Here is a 26634-nt window from a genome sequence, read left to right as displayed (position 1 = left end):
TATATATAAAACAGCAGCCACTTTATTTAAATGCGATGTTTATTAAATAGAAATTGCCAATACATTCATTCCCAATACCACGATGGCGGTTCAATCGGCAACGGACTCGTGTCATGATAATCCCGTGAGATTAGGTCAAATTTTGGCCACTGTAGAATTAGATTCCAAACACCATGGCAACGACGAGAGTGGCAGAAAAACACGAGTGGGAATTTGTCGCTCATTTGGATCCCATTTGTATTCCGCGCAGTCCATGTGCGCAACATGATCATGGGACCGTTGGCTGTTATATTTAGGAGGTGAGAGAGTGACTATCTTTTCTCAAGGGCTTGCTTGCAGTCGAGTGCAGAGTAGGGAGGAGGAGAAGAAGGAGCGCGAGCGGGTCGTGGGGGGATGGCCGCTGTTGCATTGCACACAATCACCAAAATAGGACACAAGCGACCGGCTGTGACGTCCCATCTTGCACTAAATTGAGCCCTCCGTGTTTTTTTTTTTTGGTGATGTTTATGGAGAAGAGCAACCAGAATTCGACGAGAATTTATGGACAAAAGAAAGGTGAGTGTGATCTTTTGTTGAATCCAAGGGACAATGCTATGAATAATAAATGAAATTGGGATTTATGGTCAGAATATCTGCCTATAAGGTCAAAGTTCGATTTTTTTTTTTTTTTTTGGGCTGCAGATACAATGTCACAGAATGAGGTCTACACCTACGAGTTCTGCGACCCGGATCATCCAGCTGAGATTCTAGATGCCCTCAGGCATTTCTACATCAATGGACTTTTTACAGACATCACTCTGCAATGCGCCGATGACTCGGGACGGGTGTTCCGTTGCCACAAGGCGTTACTGTCCGCCAGGAGTTCCTACTTCCAGATTATGTTCACGGTTGATATGAAGGAGAGATCCAACAGTGTCATCAAACTGGCCGGAGTAGATGATGAGGTTTTAGCGGTTTTGGTGGATTACGTTTACACGGCTCAAGTGAGCATCACGGAGAAGAACGTGCAAAGCCTGCTGGAGGCCGCCGATCTGCTGCAGTTTATCTCGGTGAAAAGTGCCTGCGAAAGTTTCTTAGTTCGACTCCTGGATGTGGATAACTGCCTGGGCATGTATGCGTTCGCTCAACTCCACCTATGTCCGCGACTGGAACGTGAGTCCAGGAGGGTGATGCTGAGCAGGTTTGCAGAACTGATCCAGCAAGAGGAGTTCCTGGAACTGGACTCCAATAAGATCCGGATGTTACTGCAGAAACTCAACATGCCGAGAGATGAGATGTTGATCGACGCGGTGACCAAATGGGTCATCCACGACTTGGAGAACCGTATCCATCGCGCTGTGGACCTGCTGCGGTCGATCCATCTGGACCTGGATGAGACTACTTTCCAGAAGTGCCTCGCAGCGAGTGACGAAAGATTCAAATCGACGCTCGCTCAGGCTCTGACCCCTAAATGTAAAGCGAGAACCGTAGATGGAAAAACAAACATCTACATCATTGGAGGATACTACTGGCATCCTCTTTGTGAAGTTCACATATGGGAGCCTACAAACGACACATGGCTGAGAGGAAAAGACATGCCGGACCATGCGAGAGAGAGCTACAGCGTGGCTTTACTAGGGGCCGACATCTACGTGACGGGGGGCTACAGGACCAACACGGTGGAGGCCCTCGACGGGGTTTTTATTTACAACTGTGACTACGACGAGTGGACGGAGGGGTGCTCCATGATCACAGCCAGATATTACCATTGTTCGGTCGCTTTGCACGGCTGTATTTATGCTATCGGAGGATATAGAGGAGGAGCTCCAGAGCAGGAGACAGAATGGTACGATCCACTGAAGAAGAAATGGTTCCCTGGGGCAAGAATGATCCAAGGTGTGCAATGAAACTTGTCAAAATCCCCAACCCGAGCAAAGATTTGGGGTACTTAGTTTTTTTTTGTGTGGTAAATTTAGATTTTTGTTTTCATGCGTTTTGTAAGGGATTGTTTCTTTTGTTATTTTTAGGTGTTGGAAATGCCACTGCTGGTGTGATGGGAGATCAAATCTATGTGACCGGAGGACACTATGGATTCAGGGGAAGCTGCACGTATGAGAAGATCCAGGTCTACAGGCCAGATATCAACGAGTGGAGCATTATTACGATAAGCCCTCATCCAGGTATCGGTCCGAGAAGATCAAACGGGAATATACTATATATTTATTTGGCATTGCGTTTCAATTAGGATTCTCGTTTTCTTTTTCCAGAGTATGGATTGTGTTCTGTGTCTATGGACAATAAACTTTATCTGGTCGGCGGACAGACGACGATCGCAGATTGTTATGATGCGCAGAGAGAGGAATGGAGTTCGATATCGGTGATGAAGGAGAGGAGAATGGAGTGCGGCGCTGCGGTCATCAATGGTTGCATCTATGTCACAGGTGGCTACTCTTATTCGAAAGGGACTTACCTGCAAAGCATCGAGAAGTACGATCCAAAATTGGACACGTGGGAGATCGTCGGAACGCTTCCTAGCCCGTCCAGGTCTCATGGATGTGTCTGTGTGTATAGTGTTTAATGTAGAGATCTTGACATACTTCATGGAATTGTTGCTGTGTGCCAAAAGTATAAATACATTGAATGACCAGATGTGCCCTACTATGCAAGTATTAATGAATATTTTGATTGATCTTACAGGATGAAGATTTACCTCATATTTGTGTTGGATATTTATTTACTCATAAGAAATAGCATCAATCAGAATAACAACAATGACCTTAGTTACTCTTCCAGGGGCTTTTACACAAAATAACTATTGATGAGTCCATGACTTACACATTTAAGGATTCAAGAGCTCTGTAATATTTGTAGCAAACTGGTTACTTGATATGTATTGACTCTATTAATTTATTTTAAATAAATGTATCTCTTGAAAAAAATGCATGAATTGATTTATTGCATGCCCTGCGATTGACTGGAAACCAGTTCAGGTTGCATGCTGTGCTCAGTCTAACACATCTGGGATAGGCTCCACCTGCAACTTTATAATGGAGATAATCAGAAAATACACCATAAAAAAAACAGATATCAATGAAATACAACTTTTATATGTACTAAATAGTTAGTTGAAATATGTTAAACAATCATTTACATTTAAATTTGTCAAATTGTATGACGGCAGCGACACTCAGCGACAATTTGATGCAATTGCAGCTTCCCTACTATTGCGCATTATTGACTTTTGGTCCTGCTGACTTTCCGTAACACGCAGTCAGTCCCACATGTACAAACTGGTGCCAAAGTAAAATCCCTCCGTTTGAAAGACTACATTTTCCACCGGCTCGTATCAAGTGCAACGTAAGTACAGTACAACCGGTCAATGGAAGATGAAATATCAGTAGCTTTCTGTTTAAATACCCTCCCGAAAGATGATCTTTTTTTAATATACACACGACGCCCCTGTTTAGCAGCACGCTGACTAGCGATAGAATGGAGTCACATGGTTAAACTCATTCAAAGTGTGCTAAAATGATATACCTACACGAATATTATCACGAGTTCATATCGTGTTGTCAATATAAAACTAATTGTTTTTTTTTCCTAAATGGAACCATTTGCTTATTTAGCAGCACACTGTTTGGCTGGCGTGCAACTGCGACATATTAGCTTGCTAGCATGCTAGCTACAATAAAGAACGACATAAGAACGCAAAACAACAACAATAGATTTTGATAGACAATTGTATGTAATAGCTAATTGTTGTAGCACGTTTGATCGATTGGTGTGCCTGTGACGGTTTTTTTAATTATGGAAATTTGTTTTGTCATGTAAGTTATTCATTGTGGACGCCTCATTTCAGAACTAATCGTTTATATACCTCTCCTGAATTGAACAAAATGCTTAATAATAATTTATGACTATTGTGTGTTGCTCACAGATCAGTCATGTCTGAACAAATGTCCTCAGTTGAAGTGAAAGTGGCTCGTCAAGTCGAGGTAATTTATTTATATGCTTTTCAATTGGAAGCGTTTTATTCAGTCCTTAAAATATTCTTGATAAGAAAATTGTACATTTACTGTATTCCTCCTTGCAGTACTACTTTGGGGATCACAATCTTCTCAGGGACAAGTTTCTGAAAGAACAACTTCAGCTTGATGATGGTTGGGTCACATTGGAGACAATGCTCAAATTTAACAGGTTTGTGTCTTTGTTGCACTTTTTTTTTTGTGTTCCCCCTCAGGGTTTTTAGTGTTTTCTTTACATTCTCTTTCCAGACTAAAATCGCTCACCTCTGACGCTAACGTCATCATTTCCGCTCTCAAGAAATCACCAAGTGGCCTTTTGGAAGTCAGTGAAGATAAGACAAAAATCAGGAGGTGTCCTGAAAAACCTTTACCTGAACTGAACGACGAGTACAAAGATGCTATAAAGCACAAATCTGTCTACATGGTACGACATCATTCGCTTTTTTTTCCCATTCTAGAAAACTTCCAGATACCTGTAGTTTCACATTTTCATGCCATACATTTATTGCTAAAGTACGATACGTTTTTTTTTTTTTTTCATTTCTCTGTCTTTCACATCACACAATAATTTGTCCCATTTGTTCCTCCAGAAAGGTTTTCCCTTGGGAACCTCCCTTGATGAGATCCAGGAGTGGTTGAATGGGAAAGGCAACATAGAAAACATTCAAATGAGGAGGGATATGGAAAGGCAGTTCAAGGTTGGCAAAAGTTCATTCAAAGTTGATGGATGAAATTTCAGGAAGTGTGATATGAACTCCATATCTGTTGGCAGGGTTCGGTGTTTATCTGTTTTGACACCGAAGAGTCATCCAAAAAGTTCCTTGAACGTCCTGACATCAAATCATTCAAAGACAATGAGATGCTTGTGTTATCAAGGTTTTTTTTTTTGTTTTGTTTTTTTAAATATTGAACAATTTATAGCATGGCTTGTGCAGAGTCAAATGTTCTTTTGTGTTTTTAGGGAAGCCTACCATGCAAAGAAAGCAGAAGAGCGAAAACAACACAAAGCACAATCAAAAGCAAAAGTGAAACAGTGAGTACATAACAGATTTATATTTTCTAAATAATAAAAAAAAAAAAGTCAAGTAATATGCTCTTTTCACAAATCCCCCTCAGGGATAAAGAACAGCAACAGAAACACGCGGAAGAGAAAACTATGGTGAGTGCCCTTAATCCTCAAGCTTAATTTTTTTTTTTTTTTGAAAGGGGGAAGGTTTGCTAATGCGAGCAACGTTTGCCATTTTGCAGGAGCAGCTCTTGGAAGAGTACTCAGGTTCTTTGTTAAATTTCTCTGGCGAGCTGCAAGATGTTTCCAGAGAGGACTTTCATGCCGTGTTCTCCGAATATAAACGAATCAAGTGGGTCGATTTTACAAGAGGGGCCAAAGAGGTAAGTCAAGAGTTCCTCCAGCAATTAATATACTATCACAAATGTTTATTTTATGAGTGGAAGGTGGTTTTTTTTTTTTTAAATATTTGATATCAGATCCGTTTTGAATCTTAACAAGGGCAACCTCCTCTTCGACGGAAATGCAAAGGAAGCATTTGAGAAGGCCAAAGAGGCGAATGACGGGGAGCTTAAAGTGAAGAACAATGTCGTTACTTGGAAGCTGCTTGAAGGAGAAGAGGAAAAAGAGGCCCTGAAGAAGATCATTAAAGCGCAACAGGAATCACTCAGCCGGAATAAAGACAGAGGTAGTGAGTGACTCGGTCCAAACGCAGACCGTTGCTCGATTCCCCTGTTTTTAATCAGAATCATTTGTCCGTCTTAAAGGCAGAGGAAAATCCGGTGGTCGAGGAAGAGGAGGTCGCAAAGGGAAAGGGGGAAGAGATCAAAACAGAACTCAATACCAGGGCAAGAAGACGAAATTTGAAAGCGACGATGAGGAGGCGGCGGGTATGTAAACATTCATTCCATTTACAAGATTTGCGTGAAATAAGAATTTGCAACATTGTTGAATTATTTCCACTTTTTCATCCAGCGCCCGCCGCCCCGAAGAGAGAACTCGAGGAAGCCGACGGTCCCGCGGCTAAAGTGGCCAAAACTGAAAATGGATCCTAATGAGGCCACGCGCTGAGCATTTCTTTTGGACAAAACATTTATTATATACAGAGGCAAACAAGTCCATTCCAGTCATAAGCATCAAGCTTTGGAGAAGCGAAGGAAGTCCACCTGAATGTCAACCTGGAGAGCAAACCTTGGTGTCAGTAATCTGCTTTGGAAGTCCTTTAATGTTTCTCTTCAGACTATTTGATTTTTATTATGTAGAAAACCTTCCGCTCTCTGAGACTCGGACTGTAATTTAATTTCAACTGAACATTTTAGTTGGTTTTCTAAGACTCCTCGTGTGACAAAAAAAACTTCCCTTCATTAGTAAAAACAAAAAAAGCTTTGCTATTTTTACGTTTCATTGTGAATTGCTAATAAACCATGCTTAACAATTCAACCGTTTTAATGTGCTTGCTCAGCTCTCGGAAAAGAGCGTGAAGGGTATTTAAACTCACCGATTTCTTTTTGTGAAACTTATAAGATGCCGGTAAGTCGTATCTCAGTTCTGGTTAGGGTTAAAGGAAAAATAAAAATAAAATCAAGGAAGTCAACTAGTTTGTTTCAATAGTTCTAATGTGCATGCATTACCTGCTATGACTTCCATCTTCACTCCCCAGTCATTTGCTTTCTTTTGTATGTGCTGCAATGGGAGAAAGAACATAAACTTGTCAGACACACACGCTGTTTTTGTTGTTAATTTACTGCCTGCAAAGTTAATGGCAAGAATGGGGGAAGAGGGTTAACTCACTTCACGGGTTGATGTTTTATGAAGTGAATATACAGATGTCTTTGCCATTGTTATAGCAGCTCTCAAAAACTTCATGTCCATACCTTGAGGAAAACATTTCAGAGTTGGAAGCTCATAAAATGGCACATAAAGTTATCAACACATCGGCCACTAAAGTCTTCAATCAAAAATGATTGATCGTGCATAAATCGGCTTATTACTTCCTCACCCTGGTTATGTTTAGTTCCAAAAGGGGGATTCATGATGACAGTGTCAAAACTGTTACGATAGTCTTCAGCCTTCAGCGAACACAAGTCACACTGGACCAGATCAACATTGGAAAGCTCGAATTCATCCGCATTTCTTCTAAAAATGTCCAGCGCGTCGTTGTCGATGTCAAAGCCGACGCATAACCTTTAGAAGACATGTCAGAGAAGTTTACCCAGTGATATTTCAGTATTATTGTAGATAATTAGGACAAAAAGTCAGATAAGCGCACCCAGCTTCGAGCATCGCCGCACCGATGCTGAGAACTCCACAGCCACATCCGAGATCCGCCACCAGTTTTGCCTCAATGTCATCAAACGTGTTGTGGATAGTGTACAGCATGCACGCTACGGAATCACAAATTAATTTTTGATTCAATTAAAGGAAAGTAAACAAACGCCCAGGTGAGCGCATGCTGTTTTCTCACCAGCAATGTGTGCACTGGTTGGATATTGTTCCAGAAGGATTTTGGGCTCTTCAAATGTATCCACTTGTTGTAGACAACTTTCCAACTCTTTAAGTTTCATCGTGTGCAACTATCAAAGCTTAATTTATCCATTGAATGAAAGAAAAGGCGATAGTTCTCAGTAAAATGTGAAGTTTTACTGTAGATTAGACAACTTCCGTTTTGGTTGTATCAACCAAAGCATACCGACATGGAACAAAAACGCGAGAGAATGGAGCCGGTCAAATTCTTGCCAATATTAAATAAAACTTTGTGCTTTAAAACATGACATTGTAACCACCATAAAGTACAAACGCACCACGTCAAATTTTAAATTGAAATTCAGTTGCATTTCTTTCTACTCTTTATTTAGACGCTTTCTTCAGAAAGCGTGACAGTTCACAATTTTTCATTTCTATTTTATAGACGGGTCGGATTAAAATTAGGCTGCTGTTGCATAAAAGCAAAAAAAAAAAAAAAGAAAAAAGAAAAAAACAATAAAACCGACAAGCACACGAAAATAGATGCGTCTGAACGAAGCTGGGAAACCAGCTTCATTAAACTAAACTACCTCAGCATATACGTAAATTAAGTGTGAAACTGCAACTTTTTTCTTTCGAACGTGTATACGTAGGCTGCAGTTCCCTTTTATATAAAATAAAAAATAAAACGACGAACACTAACGGCGAAAAGTATCGCGAGAACTCGCGAGAACATGGACGCAAGACAACAAAAATAAATTTGTGGACAACAAGCCAGCGAATGATGGCGGCGTCGCTGTTACGCCGGGATAAGAAAGCTACTGCCGCCCACCTGAAGGCAGACTTAAAGCGGACTGACAACAGCGCTGCCCTCCGACAAATTCACGAGCTCCTGGATGACGTGCTAAATCCCGAAAAACCAGCCACGGACACCGAAGCGCTTGACTGGTGTAAATGTCTAATTGCAGGAGGCGAAGCATTCGAGGAGTTCTGCAAAACGGTCCGCTCTTATGACAACGCCACCCTGTGCGGCTTAGTTTGGACGGCCAATTTCGTGGCGTATCGATGCCGGACTTGTGGAATCTCCCCCTGCATGTCACTGTGCGCCGAGTGCTTTAACAACGGAGACCATACGAGTCATGACTTCAACATGTTCCGGAGCCAGGCTGGCGGGGCCTGTGATTGTGGAGACAGTAATGTCATGCGCGAGAGTGGGTAAGCCAAGTTTTCGACTAGCTAAGCTAGGCTAAAAGATGCTAAGCTATGCTAGCCAGTGACAGGTGCTCTTTGGAAGGGAGCTTCTCGTTTTTATTCAAATGTCGTCACCTACGAATACAACCTTTGTGTCATTTGGTGAGATACTTCATTTCCAATGACGACATATACACATTGATAATTACTGTTTTGTTTTTCCTTTTCCTGTAATGGGCGAGACAATGTTAGTTAGCATTGATTGAGCAATTAAGAGAATCCATCCATGGTGAACGTCACTTAGCTACTCGAACTTGATCATTTTAGCTTATATGGTTGTTTAGACATAGTTGGATCATTGGAGAACCGATAAACTAACAAACGTCCAATTGGGTTGGGCATGGTTGAATGATGTTGCCTCATTGTAAAACAACGATTGCACCTGCCCTTTCCGATGAGACAGTGCTCTCCATGAACAAACACTTTAAAACAAGTATTGTTAGTTTATAGATTAAAAAAAAAGATACTAATCAACTATCAAAATGTTATGTTGTATTGTTAGGTGCCTATCAGACATTATGGCAAAATCCAACATGTTCGTCATCTGAATATTGCTTTTTAAAATGGAACTAAACATCTTGAATTTGACTTTTCAGTGAATGAATTGACCAAAAAAATGCCTGAGACTTGTCTCAGAATGGCTTTGAGAGAGGCACATATTTTTGGCTGCTCTCAAAGGTATCAGTTTGCTAAAGAATGTCTTTGTTTTTTAAAAAAAACAGGTTTTGCAGACGGCATCGGTTGAGAACAGGAGAAAACATCCCGTCGATTCCCAGAGATCTTCTGATGATGTCAGAGTTGGTTCTCCCTCGCTTTATCCTGTCTGTCATACAATATTTGAGGGATGGCTATACAGAAGCAGGTAAGGACTAGTTATTAGTTATCACTAGTTAAATCAAACATTTTATATGAACCAGTCACGCAACAGAAGTGAAGTCTCTTGAGTTCTGAACCAATGATTGCTGAGCTCTAGTATCTTATTACATATTAAATGCAGATATAGATAAATAGCGCAAGCTCTTGTTTACATCCGGTATCATGTTTACAAAGAGCTGAGAGTCATAACACGTGTTTAAAAAAAAAAAAAAAATCTTTATCTGCCCCGCACCAGACAGCTCAACTGAGAGAGATCTACAAAAGGTTCTTCAGCAGCTGGAGCCTCAAATCTCCTTCCTGGAAGAGCTCACCAAAATGGGCGGAGCAATGCGGACTGTACTAACCAAGATTTTGACCAATCAGCAAACATTCAAGGAGTTGAGCATGGGTAACTGCTCGATGCGGTTTTGCTATGACATTAAAGCAAGCACGTTACGCAGGTGATGACTAAGTCCTCTTTTCTTTTGCTTCAGGCCAGGCAGACAATTTGTTTGCTAAAAAGAACTACGAGAAGTATTTGGCAGCATTGAGGAATTCTGGCTTGGTGTCTGTGGAGGACAAGGCCCAAAGTACAGGTGAAGCCGGGGCGGAAGGAGGAGCTGACGCCCTACTGGGTGAGATTTTCTTCTTGTTCACGTTGTTGCCTTTTTCTATCAGACTTTTTTTTTTATATCAAATATGATTTCTTGAGTCATTGACTTTACAGTCTTCATGAAATAGCTATGCTCAACTTTACTGTCACTTTTAGGATCCGCAGCACCGGGGAGCCCCGATGAGTCGAGCAAAGAGGTTTGTACAAAAATCCTGTTTTCAAATGTTACAATGGGTCATCTAAATTGATCTTCATAAGGGTCAAATTGTCACGATAATAAAATCGCAATTAACTGCACAGGCATTTTTTAAAAAACCTTATCATCCATCAAACTTTAATGGTTGCACTGTAAAGTTTTTTATTTATTTATTCCAAATTACTATCATTTAGGTGATAAATCAGATTTCACAGATTTTTATTCCGAGTGTTTTTTTATTCCCCGCATTCTCAGGAGGACCAAGACGCTGGCCAATCTGTCGGCAAGAGAAAGAGGGTCAAGCTGAGTAGCAGTACAAAAGGTAATATGAAGGAAATACTTATTATAATACTAATATTGACAACTGCTCCTTATTGTGTATCTTTTCCCCGCCCTCAGACTTGTCCATCATTGAATGTTTGAAGCATAAATGTTTTTTGGAGGAGCTCCTGTTTTGGACAATCAAATATGAGTTTCCTCAGAAGAAGGTCACCTTCTTGCTGAATATGTTGCCGGATCAAGATTACAAAGTGAGTAGCAATTTATCATCTCGTTGTTTTGCAGCAATGTAACTCCTGTTGTTTTTGTTTTGGGCAGATCACTTTTACCAAAACATTTGTTCAGCATTACGCATTCATCATGAAAACCTTGATGAAAAGCCACGAGTCGGACACCATGTCCAACCGTATTGTACATATCAGCGTGCAATTGTTCAGCAACGAGGAACTGGCTCGTCATGTGACCGAGGAGTGTCAGCTGCTGGACATCATGGTCACTGTCCTCCTTTATATGATGGAGAGTTGCCTTATTAAAAGTGAACTTCAGGGTAACTAATCAATTTGAAAACTCCTAATGTCCGGCCTTCATTGGTTTGAATTATTTTCCTTTTTTTTTTTTTCAGATGAAGAAAACAGTCGGCATGTTGTGGTGAACTGCAGCGAGGCTCTGTTGAAAAATAACACATACTGGCCCTTAGTTAGTGATTTTATCAACATCTTATCACACCAAAGTGTTGCCAAAAAGTTCCTGGAAGATCATTCCTTGTTGATGCTGTGGATGAGCTTCGTGTCTTTTTTCCAAGGTACGTCCTTCGTCGTACCCTCAAACACGTGTCGTTTGTTTTGCGGCAACAATTGTTGGTGACCCCTGACGCAACGTGAGCCCGTGTCACCGAATTAGAATTGTGTTTTTACGCCGCTCGCTTGCCATGTGCAGTCACGGCGCTAAAAATAACTCTCGAGTGTCTTCTTGCTGGGGGTCATGTGCACGATGTCGTTTTCTGTCGTGACAGGAATGAACTTGAATAAGCGGGAGTTGAACGAGCATGTGGAATTTGAATCTCAGACTTACTATGCGGCGTTCGCGGCCGAGCTGGAGGCCTGCGCGCAACCCATGTGGGGACTTTTAACGCACTGCAAAGTCAAAGTAAGTTCTGGCCGTGTTGTCACACTTGGACTCGACTCTCCAAGGTGAACTTCCTGCTAAGGAGTTTGAACACGTGTGTCCTCAGGAGACTCAGGAGTATACTAAGACTGTGGTACGCTACTGTTTGGAGACACTTCAGATCTGGTTCGACGCAATCAGCTTCAACGACGAGGTGAAGTTTAAGAAGGTTTAGCTTTCGGAGCGTTTCCTTCTCCAGGTTTCTCACGGCTTGTGGTTTTTTTTTTTTTTTTTTTTTTTTTGCAGCCTTTGCCAAATCAAGTGACATTTCACTTGCCGCTCCATCGCTACTACGCCATGTTCCTCAGTAAGGTATGTCCAACTGCAGCATTTTTGTGCTTACTTAGGTTTTTTGCAGATTTCTGAGCAATGGGCATTGGCTATTTGTGACACTCATAATGTAGTTATTATTGAATTTGAAGATTTAATTATTTTTATTTAATTCTATTCTTATTATATTTGATTATAATCATATATTATATTATTTAATATATTATATATATGATTGAATTATTTAAATAATTCCCAGGCTGTGAAGTGCCAAGGCCTGGACCTGGACAGCCTCCTCCCTGACCAAGAGATGCTGATGAAAATCATGGTGCATCCATTGCAGATTCAGGTAGCGCATGCTTGGCTTCTTCTTCTTCTTCCGCTTGAACTCGGATGAGTCCTAATAATATGACTTGCAACTTTTGCTTGTAGGCAAGTCTGTCCGAGATCCACAGCAACATGTGGGTTAGAAACGGCTTGCAGATTAAAGGACAAGCTATGACCTACGTGCAGTCACACTTTTGTAACTCCATGATCGACCCCGACATCTATCTACTACAGGTTGGGAGTGAACATCAGACATTTTGCTCAGGTGTTGTCACACGTAGATTCTCATCCTCCTTGTTTTGCAGGTTTGCGCGTCAAGGCTCGATCCTGACTACTTTATCTCCAGTGTTTTTGAGAGGTGTGTTCCAATCATTGCATTTTTCTGCTTCTGTCATATTCCATCATGGTTAGAAGAATTATCCTTGCCACCCGCAGGTTCAAAGTGGTCGATCTTTTAACCATGGCGTCTCAGCATCAGAACGCCGTGTTAGATTCCGAACAGGAAAGACCGATGCTGGAAGGCGCTTTGACCTTCTTAGTCATCCTGACGAGCCTTCGCATTCATTTAGGTAAGTGGCCCAACAAAGAATGTCACAATTCTGACAGCGCCACTCTGGTGGTGAATTATGACCTTCCGATGGCTGCTTGAGAAAGAAAAGGCTGATGACGCAGTTGATTTCATGAATTTGAATGCCACGTCTCCTCACTCTCGCCATCAGGGATGACAGACGACGAGATCCTTCGGGCTGAGATGGTCTCGCAGCTGTGTATGAATGATCGCACCCACAGCTCACTGTTAGACCTTGTATCCTTTCAATCAATTTCGAGAGATGCCACGTGAAATCTTACGTCACCAAAAAGTTGTTCCTTAGGCGTGTTTTCTCAGATTCCCGAGAATCCCAACCCGAAGAGTGGCATCGTGCCAGGGAGCTGCAGTTTTGAGGAGATGCTCTCTGCCGTGGCCGATTTCAAAGCACCGGTGTTTGAGCCGGGAGGTTCCATGCAGCAGGGCATGTACACACCCAAAGGTAGGCTGCGCTATTAAAGTAAAGTCATGATGATCACATAATTAATCTGCGCAAACCCGGATTATGTTTCAAATTCGGTAAAAAATCTATTTACTATTGAAACAATGTGCAGTTTTATCATCCCACCACTTGGTGGCAGTCTTACTCCACTCGCATAAGTAGAATTAGTAATGAAGGAAACGCGGTATGTCTCCTTTTTTTTTTTTTCTTTCCCTCCAACAGCTGAAGTGTGGGAGAATGAGTTTGACCCCATCATGGTTGTTCTCAGAACTGTGTACCGACGTGACGTGCAGTCCGCGATGGATCGGTATTCAGCATTGTAAGTTGAACTCGACGTTTGCGCAAATCATTTCATTGTCTTCTCTGGAAAACCAAACACACGCTCTCCTCTTCAGTGTTGCCGGGGTCATCTATCTGTTAGTGTTCATGGAGGGACATGATAAGAAAGGTCAGGTCCATTGGCTGCTAAAGTTGCTTCCAATTAAATAGCTGTCAGGGACAAAAAATCTATATTTCAGGCAAAATTGTAATAGAATTGAGGAAATCTCCCTCGTCTGGTTTCGGGCCCGGGACAAATGTGTCAGTCGCGGTGAAGACGAATCCTCGGCGTTCACCTTCTTCATGCTATTAGAAGGAACGACGATACCATTACCACCCAACGCCATGTTTGCAATTGGAGTGGGGAAAGATAACCTTTGTATAATGCTTCTCCTTCGGGTAGAGATGTAATTGAAAGTTCAGATGGATCGCCGATAGTTAATTGCATTTTGCCGTCACTTTTTTTTTGAGGGCGAGCTGCTGCTTGGCAACACAATATGGGATGACTTTAAATATTCCACTTTACAACATTTATCTCTGATCAATCAATATTTGTCACGTTTATCACCATCTTTTGATAGCTTACACGTCGTTACGGCTATGTCAGTAACTCTCTCCTTCTCTGTGGGCCACCCAGTTTAAAGCAGTCAGGCATTCACACGGGCAACCCATGGCCTCCTTACAAGGAGAGGACGCCCTTGCACCCGTGCTACAAAGGCCTGATCAAACTATTGCACTGCAAAACCCTGCACATTGTGATATTCACTCTGCTTTACAAGGTAAGATCTTTTGACGGTCAGTACTTCAATGTTACGTCGCTATGATTTCTCATAAAGCAGGTACTTTTGTGTTTTTGTTTTAGATATGGATGGATCATCAGAATATGTCTGAACACGTGCTGTGTATGGTGCTTTACCTAATTGAGCTGGGCTTGGATAACCAGGTTCAAGACAGCAAAGAAGATGAGGTAAGGGTTAGTAAGATTGATGGCAATTCAATGTCAGCCCGCAGACCACATGTGGATTTATTTTTTTCCATGTTCTCAGGAGCCTTGCATTGAAGAGCACTGCCATGACAGTTGGTTCCCCGGCACCAACCTCATCTCCAACCTGCACCACGTCATCAATTTTGTGCGAGTTCGAGTTCCCGAGACGGCGCCCGAAGTGAAGCGCGAGGCTCCGCCCAGCACCAGCTCGGAAGCGTCTTCCTACGGCCAGGTAACGGACCGAACAGTTTCCGTCAGACACCTCGCGATCTCCCTCTCTTGGTTCACTGTGATGTCCTCACTTCGCAGAACTCCAGGCGTCTTTCAGCCAATTGGAGAGAGGTAGCGCTTTGCACCCTTTACTGATTTAAGAAAGAAAAAAAAAAACTTTTGCGAGTGTTTGGTCTTCTCGGGTGTGCTGTGGTGTTTGCATGGCGCCACGCTTCAGCAGTTCCCCCTGCTGAAACTAATTATGTGTGTAATACAGGTTTGGGTAAACGCTTTTTAACTGCTTGTCAGTTTGATTGATGTTGCCGTGTCCGGGGGATATGATGTATGTTTATTTAACGGTGCGGCGCGGGTCCTTTTTGTCAGGTCGGGTCGTGGCAATCCTTCAGATGGGTAGGGCACTTCACCATGACTCCCCCGGCCGGGTAATGGCTCTGTCTGTAGCACTATCAGCAAGGCTGATAAAGAAATGTCGGCCCAGTTTTTAATCATGGTTATTTAATTTTGACATTTTATGTGCATTGTACCTATTTGACTAGGATCCTTCCAATCCATCTCAGTCCATTGGTTTATTATTGTTGTCAGGCTGAGGGATGGTGATTTAGCGGCGCACCCAAGTGCAGGTGGAATAGGAAGTCGTCTTTACTCTCTTTGTATAGTTTGTGTTGTGATGGGCACGTTGTGTCTCAAAAATAGCCCCATAAAATCTCCATCAAAAAATGGAATGTTGTAGTTTCTCCAAATAAATTATTAACAACAAAAATAAATAAATGGTAAATAAATAAATGGTAAATAAACAAATACATAGTAAATGAATAAATAAATAGTAAACAAATAAAAAAATAAATAATAAAAAAAGAAAGAAAGAAATAGTGAATAAATAATGAAAAAAAAAAAAAAAATTCTAATCCTTTCATAACAGAATCTGCGGGAAGCTCAGGTGTTCAGCCTCGTAGCAGAGCGCCGAAGGAAGTTCCAGGAGATAATCAACCGCAGCAGTTCGGAGGCCAACCTGGTCGTCAGGCCCAAGAGTTCGTCCACTCGCTGGGTGCCCCCAGGTACGCCCCCGCAGCTGGTGACAGAGATCCTGGAGATAAGGGAGAGCATGCTCTCCCTCCTGGTCAAGCTGCACCAGAAGCTGTCGTCCAAGCAGAACTCGCTGTCGGAATCCTGGTTAGATAATATGGACACGAGCCGTCACGCTCACGGCGATGGCATAACGGCCATCGAGCGGATCCTCACCAAGGCGGCCACGCGCAGCTGCCAAATCAAGCGGAGCATCCAAGACATTTGCGGGAAGGTGTGTCCTCCTGTGCCACCCAAAAAAAACAGTCCAACAGACAAGAAAGCCATGGACAAAGAAGAAAGGTAACACTGTTTTTCCCTCCACCTCCTCAAATTGATTTCCATTAATGTGATTTGCTATTTATTCAACATTGCACTTTATCGGTCTTCACTTGGCTCTCCCCAGAGGTACTATTTGAGACTATAATCAAGATCCTAAGTGGCTTTGCAGAATAGTTATGTCCTATAAAAAAAAAAAAATTCAGGTCCATTAAGTCACTTTGATATATTTATATTGTGAACTATGCACCGTATCCAACACTGATACAAATTCCATAAATTGAGTTTTTCCTATAATGATGAAGACTTGTAAAATACATATGCTCTTCATTTAACATGTCCCAGAGTTTTTTTTTTTTTTTTCTTCCTCTCCCTTGACAACCATCAGGTAGCAGCGCATTAATCCCCCAAGTGAAAATGAGGAGCCACTCATTAAGCCATCAGTGAAAGTGATCGAGCTGTCGGTAGTTTTTATGTCCCCAAATTAGAGACTTCATTTCAAGTAAGCTTGGGAGTGCACAGCGCGGCTCTTAATCCATCTCAACTTTATTTCTCGAGCACTTTCAAAACAACCACATCGGCACGCAATCATAATAGTTTACGTGTCCTCAAAGTGTCCATTTGATACTTTGGAGACATACTGCTAATGTGCTTTTTTTCAACTTGAGGTAAATTCTTACATTACTTTACACATAAGAGCAATGCATTAGTTCTTAATATTTTCTTCTCAGGCGTCAGAGGGCTCGAGAGAGGCAACAGAAGCTGCTTGCTGAATTTGCCTCCAGACAGAAGAGTTTCATGGAGACAGCCATGGATGTTGGTAAGCAAAAAAATTCTGTCAGGTCTCCATAAATGATGTGTACAAGACCTTTCCAAACGCATTATTACCGCAGAACACCGGGGCCTCTAGAGATGTTCCTAGGTGAGGGTGAGCTTGCGGCCAGTTAGCCCAAACGGTGAATTTAATCGTGTCATGGGAGGCTGGCGGTGGAGGGCACAGGGGATGTTTGTGCTAATAGTGGGCTGGACCCCCAGGACCCCTCTGACACAGTATGTTTAGTGAATGAAGAATGACTGCCGCGACTAGACGGCGGACTATTGTGACCTCTGTGTACACACTTCCTGCTGAGCTGTGATTTTTATTTGAAGCCCACTGTGCTGCGTTTGCGTCCTCGTGTCATCCAAATTGGCCCAGATGAATATAATACAAAATTTCAGCAGGCATTATTTTTGCATAGTATTAGTGATTCAGGTTAATGAAGCCTTTTTTTTTTTTGTTCTTAATGTTTGCTTATCTGAACACTTTGGTGCATTGCAGCCTTCAACATTTTGCAGCCTTCAAGTTGAAGGCGTGTCGGCCATCTACGGAACCGAATAGTAATTCCATTAACCACACAAGCGCTTTGAACAAGCTCAATATAAAGACGTATTCAAACAACACTTGTACACTCTGGAGGTTACGCAGCCTTGATGCTGCTGGGAAAAAAAAATACAATTTGTGTTGCCTTGTCATTTCACCTTCAGCGTACGAGCACAAGCACTGAGGCAGCCTGCGGCAAAAAAGCTGCCACAGTGACCTTTTGCTAACTTCCATTCTCCCCCAAGAGTCATAAATCAACACAAGGTGACATTTATGCTCAATATTTACCGGTAAACACAGTTCTTAACATTTAAACCTCATTTAGAAAATCGATTGTCCAGTCAGGTAAAATATGTTTATAATGAAGTAATCATTTCTTGCGTCGGTGGTGGGTGGGTGGGGGGGAACATCTAGTGGAGTGCAGAAAGAGAAAGATGAAGATCATCATTGTGAGCTAAAGCACAAATATGCCTATTGTATGATATTTATTCTTTGAATAATTCGATTTGTCCCAGAATCGCCAGAAACCGAGGCAGCCATGGACCTGGGAACGTCTGAGGTGTTGGAGTCCGAAGTTCTTTACGACTGCGTGATCTGCGGACAGAGCGGACCTTCCACCGAAGACAGACCCACCGGCCTCGTCGTTCTCCTGCAGGCCTCGTCGGGTACAGCTCCATATTTTAAAATTTCAAATAAAAGTTGAGTCAACATTTTGAATCGTTCAAAGGGTAATGAATAAGCCTTCGGAAAATGTCTTTCAGTGCTCGGACATCGTTGCAAGAACGCCGAGGCAAAGAATCTCCCAACCAGTGACGAAGAGCACATTTACTCGGCCGACACGTGTGCCGTGGCTCATGACGTCCGACTTTCCCTCTTACAGCGGTTCTTCAAGGATGTGAGTGACCTTGAAAAACAGTCCGACTAGGAAGAAATTGTCTAAAAAGCACTCTCGATGCTTTTAGAGTCCAACTCAATTTAGAGCATGCATTCGTTTTCTTTCTGAAATGAATAATATGACTGAAGTTCAGCAGGTTGATGGATCTGAGCTTTTTTTTTTCTTTTTTTTTCTCTTCTCTCCCCTTTCGATGCTGCAGAGCTCCTGCCTGCAGTCGGTGTCCATCGGTTGGGACGGTGGCGTCTACGTGCAGACCTGCGGACACACTTTGCATATCGATTGCCACAAGTCATACATGGAGTCTCTGAGGGTAAAGTCAACGTGCTCGTCCTCATAACGTGATGATGATTGATGTCCATTTGTTTAGCTGATTAATGGAAACGGAATCGATTTGTAATTAGCATCATTAATCATGCCATCGATTAGATAGCAAAGCCATGATTTGTTACGAGGTCATTCATTCAATTTTTTTTTTTTAGAACGACCAGGTCCTACAAGGATTCTCTGTCGACAAGGGCGAGTTCACCTGCCCGCTCTGTCGTCAATTCGCCAACAGCGTCCTTCCGTGTCGACCCGGACGAAGCTCCGAGGCCGGCGCGTGGCACACTCCTACCAACAAGAAGACCAGTGTGCTAATAAAGGAAGTCGAAGCTCTTCAAGACAAATTAGGCCTTTTCCCAGTAAGTCATACACACGTGGTTGACCTTGAACAGCTAATTGTGTTGTGCTAATTCCAAATCATCCCTAGATGGAGTCCAATTTGAGCAAAGAAATGGAGTTGGTCATCAAAGATATTAAGAACACTACCCAGAAGAAGTACATGGACTATGGCAAGAACCCTGGATCCCCTGACAATGATTTCCTCTTCATGTACTCCTTGGCAAGGTAAGACTCCCGCGACCTACACGACGTAAGACTTTTTGAATGGCCTTAGGTACCCCCCTGTTGTATTCCAAAACCTTTTGCTCACCTACTGCTACGATTTTCCCCCTCAGCCCTTCACCCTGACTCTCTGAAGTTCAATGAACAGCGCAAATTGCCTGAAGAGGGGAAAATTCCTCTGTCACGAGGGTGCTCTTATCAGCAAAAGCCAGCTGGAGCTCTGTTGTGGCTGCATTATCTATTCGAAATTGCTCCCCCCCCCCCCCCCTTCCACACACTCTTAGGATACTCAAGAATTGGCCCCCATTTGCTGGCCCATAGAAATGGAAGACGTTTATTTCTGTAGCACCCATCGATGTTCAGTATGTACTGTTAAAGGTTGAGGATATATCCAATTTTTTTAAATCGTGCCTCCGCAGGACCAACCTGGAATTAGAACTGGTGTACCGGGGAGGGAACTTGTGTTGCGGTGGAGCCAGTGCCGCCGCCAAGCGCTCGTGTCTCAGTAAGTATTTACTCACACGCTCTTCCGTTTGATTACAACGACGTGCAGGATGAAGTTGGGTTCCCATTCAAATGAAAAAATAATGATGATAGGAAATATTATACCATCAAATCAATTTCTGTACGTTCTTCTGACATGCGACCTACTTAATATTGATTCATTATGATTGGTTGGGTGGGCAGTACTTCCCATTTGAATAAATCAAGAGGAAGTCAGACCTGAGATAAAATTCTGAATTCTATGAGTGTACATTTTCTCCTCTATTCCAAATTGTCAGATTGCAAGCTCCGACTCATCCATCCGTGTCATTCCTGAGCCATAAAAAGAACCCAAACGCTAGTCAACGATAGATGCTATCTTACTACTGATGGCCCGGGTGTCATGGTTGACAAAAAAAAAGCATCTAAGGCTGAATCTTAAAAAAAATAAAGCACGGCTATCACTACAATCATACATAGTCATGACTTAAATCTGGAGCTTCAATCAATTGCGAACAAACGCGTAGATAAATGTGTGGACGTTGCAGGTGATGCGGGCAGATGAAAGGCTGCGTCACGCACGCACACGCACACACACACACACACACACACACACACACACACACACACACACACACACACACACACACACACACACACACACACACACACACTATTTTTAGTTTGGAAATGAACCTGTCAAAGTTGAGGCTCCCGCAGACAAATGGCCTGTCGTCCCCGAGTGGCTGCGAAGAGCTCCACCGTGGAGCCGTCTGAGGCTGTGAGCGACATTAACCAAGCAGATAAATTCCCTCACTTGCTATGCATTAGTGTTCACTTGGCTCTTCTTGATGGAACTGATTTGCAGGTGAAGCGGCTGGTACGCTCCAACGATGCCTTGTAGAAAAGTGCGGGTCATTCAAGTTAACACCTTTATTGATGTGCGACCACGCTCTTGTATGCTTTTTGTTTGTTTGATTTAATCGAAAAATTGCAGTCTTCTTGATTTCATGCACCACAAAACATTGCTTTTGCAATTTTGAGTATCAATTTAATTCTTGACATGAGAGGAAGGGGGAAAAAAAAAAAAGTGTACTTTCTTTAGCTGTACCTAAATGCTCCTGTAGGGGGCAGTGTTGCTCCAATTATTGGGCCTCTACAAAAGTCTGACTGTATTGCAGAGCACTTTTCTGCAGTCTAGTCACATACATTCCTGTGAAAGGCATAAAAAACAGAGGCCATGAGTTGTGCACCTGATAAATTACTGATAAAACTCCCAGTAATGGACTTGTTTTCAAACTGACTTGTACTTTTTTATTATAACTGCTGGTTCAATTTACTAGCGTCACATAATGACAAATTAGGCTCCCTTCTCTCTGCTACACGACTGTCATAAATTACTTTTGTCATTCTGAACCACGTGAACACCATTTAGGGAAATATATTTTTGACGAGGTAAAAATAACGCAGTTTCTTTTTCTATTTCAGATCAGCTGTTTCATGTGTTAGCCATGCACATGCGTCTGTACAGCATTGATTCAGCTTACAACCCCTGGACGAAACTGACTCAACTTACACAAAGCAGAGAGACCGAGTGAGCAATGTTCTTGTTCTAAAAAAAAAAAAAAAAAAAAGGCAAATCACTGCCTCTTCTATTGCTCCCTGACATCATCAAGCAATCAAAGGACCTTTCTTAAAACACCAGCTCTCCTGCCCCCCAACAGATTTTCCGTCGCACAAAAGAGAAGCTAAATACAGAAAATGGACCATGTAGGGGTTTCCATAGCTACCGCTATAATTGCTACATCTGGCAAATTACCGGGCACTCCACAGAGAGCGAAACGACCCCCGTCTAATTCAGTGCGCCGAGAACAAGCGCGCTGCTGCGTGTTCTCCACCAGCACAGCACTTCAGCACAGACCCCAATTGTGCCCTCGTTCTGTAATGCTCGAAGCAAAAAAAAAAAACCACAAGTCAAAGATGTGCGGCAGTACATTATTATCATGGTCACAAAAGATGTTGCAAAGAGAGAGCTGCTCCTCCCCTCATGCTGCTTTTACACTTGTTATGCTAAAATTGCTCGCAGGCACGCCGTATTCTCACAGGGGCCATTTGCCGCTTAAAAATACTTTGGCGAGTCTTCGGTGGCGAGCTGTGTCATTGATGCCCCGAGGGCCCCCCCGAGATGAACCAGGCTTGCTAAATAGGACAGAGAGAGAGAGAGAGAGAGAGAGATGCATTTTAGCCCTTTTTATTTGATCAGTGGGAGAGGAAAGAATTGAGGAAGAAGAAGAAGAAAAAACAAAAACCACATACTGTGCTCGAGAGCTGCATCCATAAAGGCTTTCCATCAATGCACTGTGGAATTAACCGCTGAGTGCTGTGGTAATGGAGGGTATTATACCTTAAGTGCAGTCCCTCTCATTCAAATCTCCCGAGGCCTCTCAAGAGTGCAGAGTTTAATTGTCAACAGGGGGGGGGGGGAAAAAAAAAGACGCTTAATTGGAAATGGCACACAGCAAAACTGTACAAGGAATGCATTCGGCAAAACATTTTTGTTTGATGACATGTTTGTTTTTGTCAAGAAAAAAACCAAACACTTTATCTCTAATGCTGGGGAGGAAAGAAAAAGAAACATGACCACATTTTGTTTTGCAGTAGTTTCGATGAGGAAAGACCCGAAGTGCCCATGCTGTTTCGAGATGTCCCATCCCTGCTGATTATCTTTGTGCTCACCATGCCGCAGCCCCTACGAAAAGGTACACTTTGTGATTTTCTTCCTTTTTTTTTTTTAAGGGTTAATTAATGCCCTCGCGATTGCCAATAGATGCCACAAGATGGCAGCGAAGCTGTTTATTTACATTCGACCTGACCAAACGAAAGTCCTTCACTCAATTCCAACATAGTCACTTGACGCTCAAATGCAAATAGAAGGTGCCAAAGGAAAAAAAAAAAAGAGATTGTGCTTGAGCACAAAAACAGCAGATAGGTGAGTTTTTCAAGATTTAGTAAAGGACAAAAAATGAAAAATACTTTTGCAAGGGTGATTTTGGGTCGGCGTGTCCTTCTTCTCAAGCTTGTCGCAGTATCTCCTTCATCGGCCACCTAAAGAGCTCGCTGTCAAGCTGCACTCATGTTTAATGACTCATTTTATTACTGCCTCAATTTGATTGACTGCTTTCAAGGACAAGGCAGACTCTCGCTACATAGAAATCGGGATTATTCAAGGCGGAGTTCGTCTGTAAAATTACACCTCGAGTGTAATCGAGTGACTAACAAACACCATAAATGATCCGATTACATGACAATGAGCTAATCAGGAAGTCAAAAACATAATGTACTGTACTTTTATTATACATCAGTGTTGTTATATCTTGTTGGTATTTCATAAACAAACCCCAATTTTGTATTTTTCGCCTTGTCACGTTTTATTTAACTCTTTCTCTCTCTCGCCCCCCTGCAGAGCATTTTACCTGTGTGGTGAAGATGCTCTACAACCTGCAGTTCATCCAGGCACTGGCGGCGCTCTCAACCAAGCTGAGGCCGGAAGAAAGGCAGGCCTGGTGTTCAACTGGCGCAGCCCAAAAGGTCAAAGGCCAGCCATAAATGATCTCTTTTGTTTTTGTGCACCATGTCCGTAAATCATTGTTTATGATCGATGCGCTTTCCACAGGCGACGGCATCGATCTTCATTATCTTGAATAACGTGACCGCTGGAGAGTGTTGCATTAATCGACTATTTGTCTTCACCCAATTAAATTGGAATTAGTGAGCGGCTGGCTAGAATGTCAAAAGCCAACTTTGCACGCGTCTTTGATCTAAGTTTGGAATCTCACGACTAAACAATCACGTAAACGACAAGGCTCGGAGCGGCTTGTATAAATCTCGAACAAAGAACGTCCGACGCGATAAGGCTTCTGTTTTATATTCTTCCGCCTCGCGCGTGATGAATGCTCGCAGCGCTTCCTTTGTACAAACCAACCCGGCCAGCAATGGAATTTTTATTTTGAAACACACATTCAGTACTGTTGTGGACAATCGTTGACATCTTCATTTTAAAAATAACTCAGCATGATGTAATGCAGTTAGATTGTCACAGTCGACGTCGGGTTAGTGTGAGAAGTTTGAATTAGATTTTTTTTTTTTTTACGCCCCATTAGGTATGAGAACACTTAAGGCCGCCATGCAAGCGTGGTCCGGATCCGTCACAGTATAACGACTCGCCTATCAAAGGAGTCATTTGAGAAATGAATCGAGTAGACACTGTCGTCGTTTCCATCACGTTTTAGTACTTCATCTACTTTTAAGTTAGTCCATTCCTATAGAAGAATTTTTTTTTTTTTATATTTAGCCATGTGTGAATGTTGTCCAAAAGGAAATTTGCTTATTATTGATTTATTTCTTCCAAGTAGTTGAAGATGTTTGATGAAGATTTGCATTGATGTTTTTTTTTTAATTATTATTTCCTTTCAATAGGCCCGTGCAAATGCAGACACGTCTTTTGAGGCGCTGCTCGGTCACGTTATCGGCGAATTATCCAAATGCGACAATCTCTATGCAGCCAACACGGAAGACATCATGGTGAGTTCCTGCTCGTTTTTTTTTTTTTTTTGTCTCCTCTCTCCTCATTTCCTGCCAAACAATACATTAAAGTGATTCGACAAATATCTCACTCCCGAGATATTTATCAAGCCATATTATCATTAAGCTGTCATCTGGTTATTGATCGACCGTTGCCGTCGGTCCCCTCTGCAGCTGAGCTCCAGCGTGTGGTCCCCTCAATCTGTCGAGTTCAGCCTCCAGCAGTACTGCCTGCCCTTCCTTCGCCTCGCCTGCCTTCTGCAGCATCATCTTTACGGAGACAACCTCACTGGCTGCTTGGTGACTAGTCCTTAGTGGCGCCATTTTTTTTTTCCCCCCCCCTAAATTTGTTGTAATCAACAGTGATGAGATTATTGTGTGGTCCGCAGGCGACTAAACACCAGAAATGTCATTGTCATCCTTTTTTTTTTTTCTTCCCAGGAGCAGGAAGAGTTCTCGTCCCTGGCTATGTGCTTGGGGCTCACACCTGCAGCCTCCGTGGCTTCAAATCCTGCAAACAGTGCCTCGTGTCTGGAGTGGGCGGTCGGCGCTTTCGACTTGGTCACGCAGTGGTGCGGCGAAGTCAAAAGGCTCCCTCAGGTGCAGGCAGAGCAAGCTCTGGTAACTTCCGTCTCAACCTAGAACGAAAACAAATGCTTGTCGCAAAATGTCAGCTGAATGTTTGACTCTCATTTGTCTCGTACGAAGACCTTGCTAGTCCAGGATCCTCAGTGGGCACCGCCTCGCCTCCTCCAGCTGCCTGACAACTACAATATCATCTTCCAGTACTACCATAGGAAAGCCTGCACTGTTTGTAAAAAGGTGCCAAAGGACCCCGCGCTCTGCCTGGTTTGCGGAGCCTTCGTCTGTCTCAAAGGGGTTTGCTGCAAGCAGCAGGGTATCTGTGAATGTGTTTTGGTGAGTCGCTCGAGCGTGACCCCGTTTTTTGAAACCGCAGCTCCACGTCGTCGGTGTTGACGCAATGCTTCTCGTTACGTAGCACTCCCAACACTGTGGCGCCGCTACGGGCATCTTTCTACTGATTAACGCCTCGGTCATCATCATCATCCGCGGACATCGCTTCTGTCTCTGGGGTTCCGTTTACCTCGATGCCCACGGAGAGGAGGATCGGGATTTACGGTACCGCTCCCCACACGCACAGCTGACTTGACTTAGAATGGAGATTGAAATGAATGAAAATTCCAGTTTGTTCTTACCCTGTAAGAAAAAAAAGTTGAAACGTCATTAGTTCATGCTTCAGTGCCCGTTGGCATGCCACAAGGGGGCAGTATAATACTAGCGTAATAATAATAATAATAGTGTATTGCTAACAATGAGATGCTATCGTTTTTTATTGGGAATGTATAATACATTAAAAAATAAAGCAGGCTATCAACTTACCTGATGACCTAAAAAAAATGCTGAAAACATTTTTAGGGGGGGGCTTAAACAAATGAATGGCGTTTTCGTTCATTCCAATGGGTTAAATTTGTTCGATATAGTTCAATGAAAAAAATACTTCAGTCCCTCCGGAGCTCACCCTTGTCTTCCCTCCCTATTTTCTTTCTCTCAGCCGTGGAAAACCTCTCTTTTTGTGTGAAGAGCGATATCGAGTGTTGGAGCAACAATGGGTTTCGCACACCTTTGATCACATCAATAAGCGTTGGGGGCCTCACTATAATGGACTCTAAACAAAACAACCCACCCCACTTTAAAACTGCAGCCCGTCACAAAGAAGAAGTCTATTTGCAATTTGTCTTTTTTTCTTTTTTGCCCGAGTATCTGCCACGTTTGACTCCACTCAAAATCTTCCACTAGTGTCGGTGACATGACCTCAGTTTGCGTGAAGTTTGGCGTACAATCACGAGCCCGAAGGATTAACACGTGTGTGCATTTCATTATTTTATCATGTAGGGGAAAAAAATAATTCGGACACATGAAATAAAAAAAAAAAAAAAAAAAAAAAAAGCACAACTTTTCCCAGAGATGTTTGGAGTAGGCTCTAGAAGGCTTTGGTATTTATTTGGATATACGATATAAACAATATATATGCTGATTATCCTTGCAATAATGCACCGTTTCTGATGATGTTAATGAATCTC

The 26634-nt window shown here is 42.7% G+C and overlaps 4 protein-coding genes across 7 annotated transcripts; 3 read left to right on the top strand and 1 right to left on the bottom strand.

The window, feature by feature from the left end:
• Positions 1-351: 351 nt before the first annotated feature.
• On the top strand, positions 352-2827 carry klhl23 (kelch-like family member 23). The gene is made up of 4 exons (XM_085921270.1): positions 352-555; positions 682-1875; positions 2007-2159; positions 2247-2827. The coding sequence occupies exons 1-4, from the start codon at positions 501-503 to the stop codon at positions 2555-2557; spliced, it is 1713 nt and encodes a 570-aa protein (XP_085777396.1). The 5' UTR covers positions 352-500; the 3' UTR covers positions 2558-2827.
• A 369-nt stretch (positions 2828-3196) lies between these two features.
• On the top strand, positions 3197-6450 carry ssb (small RNA binding exonuclease protection factor La). Of its 2 annotated transcripts, none has more exons than XM_085921137.1 (12): positions 3197-3336; positions 3917-3974; positions 4073-4176; positions 4254-4428; positions 4595-4702; positions 4777-4880; positions 4966-5037; positions 5121-5163; positions 5253-5393; positions 5512-5698; positions 5778-5900; positions 5986-6450. In XM_085921137.1, exons 2-12 carry the CDS (start codon positions 3924-3926, stop codon positions 6063-6065), a joined length of 1188 nt encoding a protein of 395 aa, XP_085777263.1. In that variant the 5' UTR covers positions 3197-3336; positions 3917-3923; the 3' UTR covers positions 6066-6450. The 2 variants fall into 2 exon arrangements, with proteins under 2 accessions (XP_085777263.1, XP_085777262.1); XM_085921136.1 differs by having other exon boundaries at positions 5512-5701.
• mettl5 (methyltransferase 5, N6-adenosine) lies at positions 5782-8587 on the bottom strand. Of its 2 annotated transcripts, XM_085921141.1 has the most exons (7): positions 7475-8123; positions 7280-7394; positions 7010-7194; positions 6802-6884; positions 6642-6693; positions 6509-6558; positions 5782-6188 (listed from the first exon to the last, which is right to left on the bottom strand). In XM_085921141.1, exons 1-7 carry the CDS (start codon positions 7572-7574, stop codon positions 6147-6149), a joined length of 627 nt encoding a protein of 208 aa, XP_085777267.1. In that variant the 5' UTR covers positions 7575-8123; the 3' UTR covers positions 5782-6146. The 2 variants fall into 2 exon arrangements, with proteins under 2 accessions (XP_085777267.1, XP_085777266.1); XM_085921140.1 differs by having other exon boundaries at positions 5782-6558; positions 7475-8587.
• On the top strand, positions 8188-26500 carry ubr3 (ubiquitin protein ligase E3 component n-recognin 3). 2 transcript variants are annotated; one of them, XM_085921133.1, is made up of 39 exons: positions 8188-8688; positions 9447-9586; positions 9836-9988; positions 10074-10214; positions 10349-10389; positions 10644-10710; positions 10788-10918; positions 10986-11214; positions 11290-11469; positions 11680-11813; positions 11899-11985; positions 12078-12143; positions 12361-12450; positions 12534-12662; positions 12734-12786; positions 12864-12997; positions 13148-13233; positions 13315-13456; positions 13679-13775; positions 14412-14553; positions 14637-14741; positions 14821-14991; positions 15910-16355; positions 17063-17151; positions 18207-18356; positions 18453-18586; positions 18786-18896; positions 19066-19266; positions 19335-19471; positions 19888-19973; positions 21440-21545; positions 22610-22710; positions 23415-23539; positions 24428-24532; positions 24707-24832; positions 24974-25132; positions 25241-25450; positions 25533-25672; positions 26106-26500. In XM_085921133.1, the coding sequence occupies exons 1-39, from the start codon at positions 8255-8257 to the stop codon at positions 26221-26223; spliced, it is 5496 nt and encodes a 1831-aa protein (XP_085777259.1). In that variant the 5' UTR covers positions 8188-8254; the 3' UTR covers positions 26224-26500. The 2 variants fall into 2 exon arrangements, with proteins under 2 accessions (XP_085777259.1, XP_085777258.1); XM_085921132.1 differs by having other exon boundaries at positions 24974-25153.
• Positions 26501-26634: the final 134 nt, after the last annotated feature.

The sequence above is a fragment of the Syngnathus leptorhynchus genome, chromosome 9 (genome assembly GCF_054491065.1).
Source record: "Syngnathus leptorhynchus isolate UIUO chromosome 9, UIUO_Slep, whole genome shotgun sequence".
In the NCBI taxonomy this organism is placed as follows: domain Eukaryota; kingdom Metazoa; phylum Chordata; class Actinopteri; order Syngnathiformes; family Syngnathidae; genus Syngnathus; species Syngnathus leptorhynchus.
This window is presented reverse-complemented; position numbering and strand designations above follow the sequence as displayed.

Bases quoted from the DNA above. Each gene is read 5' to 3' on its own strand.
- ssb (XM_085921136.1), top strand. From the start codon at position 3,924: ATGTCTGAACAAATGTCCTCAGTTGAAGTGAAAGTGGCTCGTCAAGTC. The intron at 4,177-4,253 runs GTTTGTGTCTTT...TTCTCTTTCCAG, and splicing joins ACAATGCTCAAATTTAACAG to ACTAAAATCGCTCACCTCTG. The intron at 5,038-5,120 runs GTGAGTACATAA...AATCCCCCTCAG, and splicing joins TCAAAAGCAAAAGTGAAACA to GGATAAAGAACAGCAACAGA.
- mettl5 (XM_085921140.1), bottom strand. From the start codon at position 7,574: ATGAAACTTAAAGAGTTGGAAAGTTGTCTACAACAAGTGGATACATTT. The intron at 7,395-7,474 runs GTGAGAAAACAG...GTGATTCCGTAG, and splicing joins AACCAGTGCACACATTGCTG to CGTGCATGCTGTACACTATC. The intron at 6,885-7,009 runs GTGAGGAAGTAA...GTTTTCCTCAAG, and splicing joins TGGAACTAAACATAACCAGG to GTATGGACATGAAGTTTTTG.
- klhl23 (XM_085921270.1), top strand. From the start codon at position 501: ATGTTTATGGAGAAGAGCAACCAGAATTCGACGAGAATTTATGGACAA. The intron at 556-681 runs GTGAGTGTGATC...TTTGGGCTGCAG, and splicing joins AATTTATGGACAAAAGAAAG to ATACAATGTCACAGAATGAG. The intron at 1,876-2,006 runs GTGTGCAATGAA...TGTTATTTTTAG, and splicing joins TGGGGCAAGAATGATCCAAG to GTGTTGGAAATGCCACTGCT.
- ubr3 (XM_085921132.1), top strand. From the start codon at position 8,255: ATGATGGCGGCGTCGCTGTTACGCCGGGATAAGAAAGCTACTGCCGCC. The intron at 11,986-12,077 runs GTGAAGTTTAAG...TTTTTTTTGCAG, and splicing joins CAATCAGCTTCAACGACGAG to CCTTTGCCAAATCAAGTGAC. The intron at 12,787-12,863 runs GTGTGTTCCAAT...TGCCACCCGCAG, and splicing joins ATCTCCAGTGTTTTTGAGAG to GTTCAAAGTGGTCGATCTTT.